At 57.2% G+C, this 2,463-nt stretch overlaps 1 protein-coding gene across 1 annotated transcript in view; it reads right to left on the bottom strand.

The window, feature by feature from the left end:
• Nucleotides 1-2,457, bottom strand: part of LOC104532692 (microtubule-associated protein futsch-like) — a gene marked incomplete at its 5' end in the record, with an annotated part of 3,165 nt that extends 708 nt beyond the window's left edge. Inside the window, 2 exon segments of the mRNA XM_010177956.1 lie at nucleotides 9-198; nucleotides 200-2,457. Of these exon segments, the coding sequence (XP_010176258.1) occupies nucleotides 9-198; nucleotides 200-2,457 (2,448 nt within the window).
• Between the last annotated feature and the right edge of the window lie 6 nt (nucleotides 2,458-2,463).

The raw sequence follows: 2,463 nt of genomic DNA, 5'->3' as shown, positions 1-2,463 counted from the left end.
TTCCGGCTTTGCTTGCTCTCCAGGGACAGGTGGTCCCCTGGGCCATCGCTCCTCTTCTCCGCCTTCACCACGCGGTGCTGGGCTCGCAGCTTGCCCCGCAGGTTGGAGTACTTGCGCAGGATCCTGGTGCTGGCCTGTGTGGGCAAGCTGGGGACAGGCTGGATGGTTTTGTCTTCGCTCTGGTCCTCGGTGCCGGCTGGGAGATGTCTGGCTGGGAGCCGTGGCTTCTTCAGCCTCTGCTTTATCAGCGTTCTCCCGAATTTTGGCCCAAAGCTTTTGGTTCTTCAGGTTATTCCGAGCCGGGGTAGTGGCGGCGAACTTCTTGAGGTGTTTTTTCAAACGTTCAGCTTGCAGTGAGCTGGGGTAGAGACTGGAGGAGGAGTATTTCTGCATGGGGACTTTGATGGGGGGGATCTCCCCTGGGAGACGGGTGTTGAGTTTCTTCACGATCACTAGAGACCTGGTTTCAGTTGTCTCCAGAAACCACTGGCAGATGTCAGACAGCTTAAAGGCCTTCATAAACAGCATCTGGACAGGAGAAAGCTTCTGCACTTCCAGCGAGCCCCTGCTTTTCCGTGTCCTTTTCTTGCTTTTCCAAATCTCTTTCAGTTTGTCAGCTCTGTTCTTTACTTTGGGGGTTGGCTGTACCTCCTTCTCCAGCTGAATCCAGCCTTTCTGAACTTTTGTGTACTGGGTGTTGAACTCGGCAATGAGCTCCTGGTTCTCCTCCTCAGCACACCACTCCATGAACTTTGGTTTGCTGTCACCTGTGTCTATGTCCTCCAACATGGGGGAGTCATCATTCCCTGAACTGCTTTCGCCACTCAGTTTGGGGATTGCTTGCATAGACTCCTTCCCTGGTGTGCTCTTTTTTGCAGTGTCTGCAGGTGCAGGCGTGTGTCTTAAGTTATAAAACTGCAAAGCGGCCTTTTTATGTTTTGCAGCCTTTGCTGGAAGATGCTTGCTTCCACCTCTGCTGCTGGGACACAGAGGTGAATTGGCCACTGGCTCGTAGTTCTCCAGCTTGCCCATGTCCATGGCACTGTTGGAGCTTTCCTTATCCTTTGTGCTGGCATCACCCGGTTTCACATCCACTTGTTCAGCATCATTTGCAGGCGTGCTGCTCTCCGGAGGGAGGAGAATGCTTCTCTTCTCAGAATCAGCCTGGGTGCTGACTTCCAGCATCTCACCCGTTTGACTTTGGCTGCCGTTAGCAGGGGGGCTGTCTTCAGAGGAATTTTCTCCCTCTGCTGCAGTCTCTTTTGCTAAGATGCTTTTATAGGTTTGTCTGGTAGTGACACCATTCTCCTCACCTGGCCGCTGCTCAGTGATGCTCTCTGGAGCCTGGCCGATGCCTGGCCCCTGGCTGGTTTTGAGCAGCACGTTGGGGAAGCAGTCATTTGGGAAGTGCACGGATGCTGCCCTATCCAGGTGCACTTCTCTCTTGAATCGCTTAGCGCCAGGGCTCTTGGAGAGCTGGATCTGAAGGCAAGAAAGCTGCACAGAGCTGGAAGAACCAGTGTCCTCAGCACTGCCCTCAGCAGGTGACTGGGATTGCTGGCTTCGGAGACGCCGGTCTGATGCCACAAGCACTCTCCTGCCTTTTTTTCGCTTCTTGTCTAGACTGTCTTTGGAAGAGACAGAGTCTTTCCCTGCAGTGTCTGAGCCGTCAGGTTCAGGCGGTGTTTCCTCTTCAACAGGCTCTTTTTCACCTGCTGGGCTGTTGTGCTGCACTGTCTCCCCTTCCAAGATTTCGGGGAGGGCTGTGCTGGCTGGCACAGCCTCCTCTTGCTCAAGGGAGCCATCACCCACCATTGCCGATAATTCAGCCTCTGGTTTAGCCTCGAGGCTTTTGTTCACATCCACACACTGCAAGGTGGCAGGGGGCTCTGGGGGGCTCTCCTGGTCCGCGGTGGCAGGGGTCTCATCAGGTGCCTGCTGGCCTGGAGAGCGTGGGGAGGGCTCTGCCAGATGCAGCCCACAGGGCTCTGAGTCTCCCACCGCTGGAAGCTGGGCAGGATCCCCGGCACCATCATGGGCCAGGGGTGCTGTGTCTGCAGTGTCGGCGGGCTGCAAGGGGCACTTTGGCTCCAGGATGGTGGAGGGGTCTGGATCAGTTTGTATGTCAGAGCCTGGGCAACCCTCCTCCTCCTCACCCGGTGCTTCTGAGACAGGAAGGGCAGCCTCCCCACTGCTGCTGACGTCCCCGGAGGAGCCCAGGCTGCTGCCAGCCTCCCAGGGGACCGTGCCTCCTGCTCCTGTCCCCCCTCCTTCGGCAGGAGGGGACCCAGGTGGTGGCAAGCCAGCTGAGCTGTCCTCTTTCTGGGGGCTGGGTGGAGCAGAGAGGGAGAAGAAGGCCACGGCCACGGCAGCTTCCCTCGACCGCAGCGCCCGGGTATCCCGGGGCTGCACGGAGCCCGGCTCAGCTCTCTCTTTTGTTTCTCGGCTGGTCAGTGCCCCTTT

This window comes from Antrostomus carolinensis, unplaced genomic scaffold, assembly GCF_000700745.2.
Source record: "Antrostomus carolinensis isolate BGI_N321 unplaced genomic scaffold, ASM70074v2 scaffold29001, whole genome shotgun sequence".
Taxonomy (NCBI): Eukaryota; Metazoa; Chordata; class Aves; order Caprimulgiformes; family Caprimulgidae; genus Antrostomus; species Antrostomus carolinensis.
Note: the sequence above shows the minus strand (reverse complement) of the source record. Positions and strands in the feature narration are given on the sequence as shown.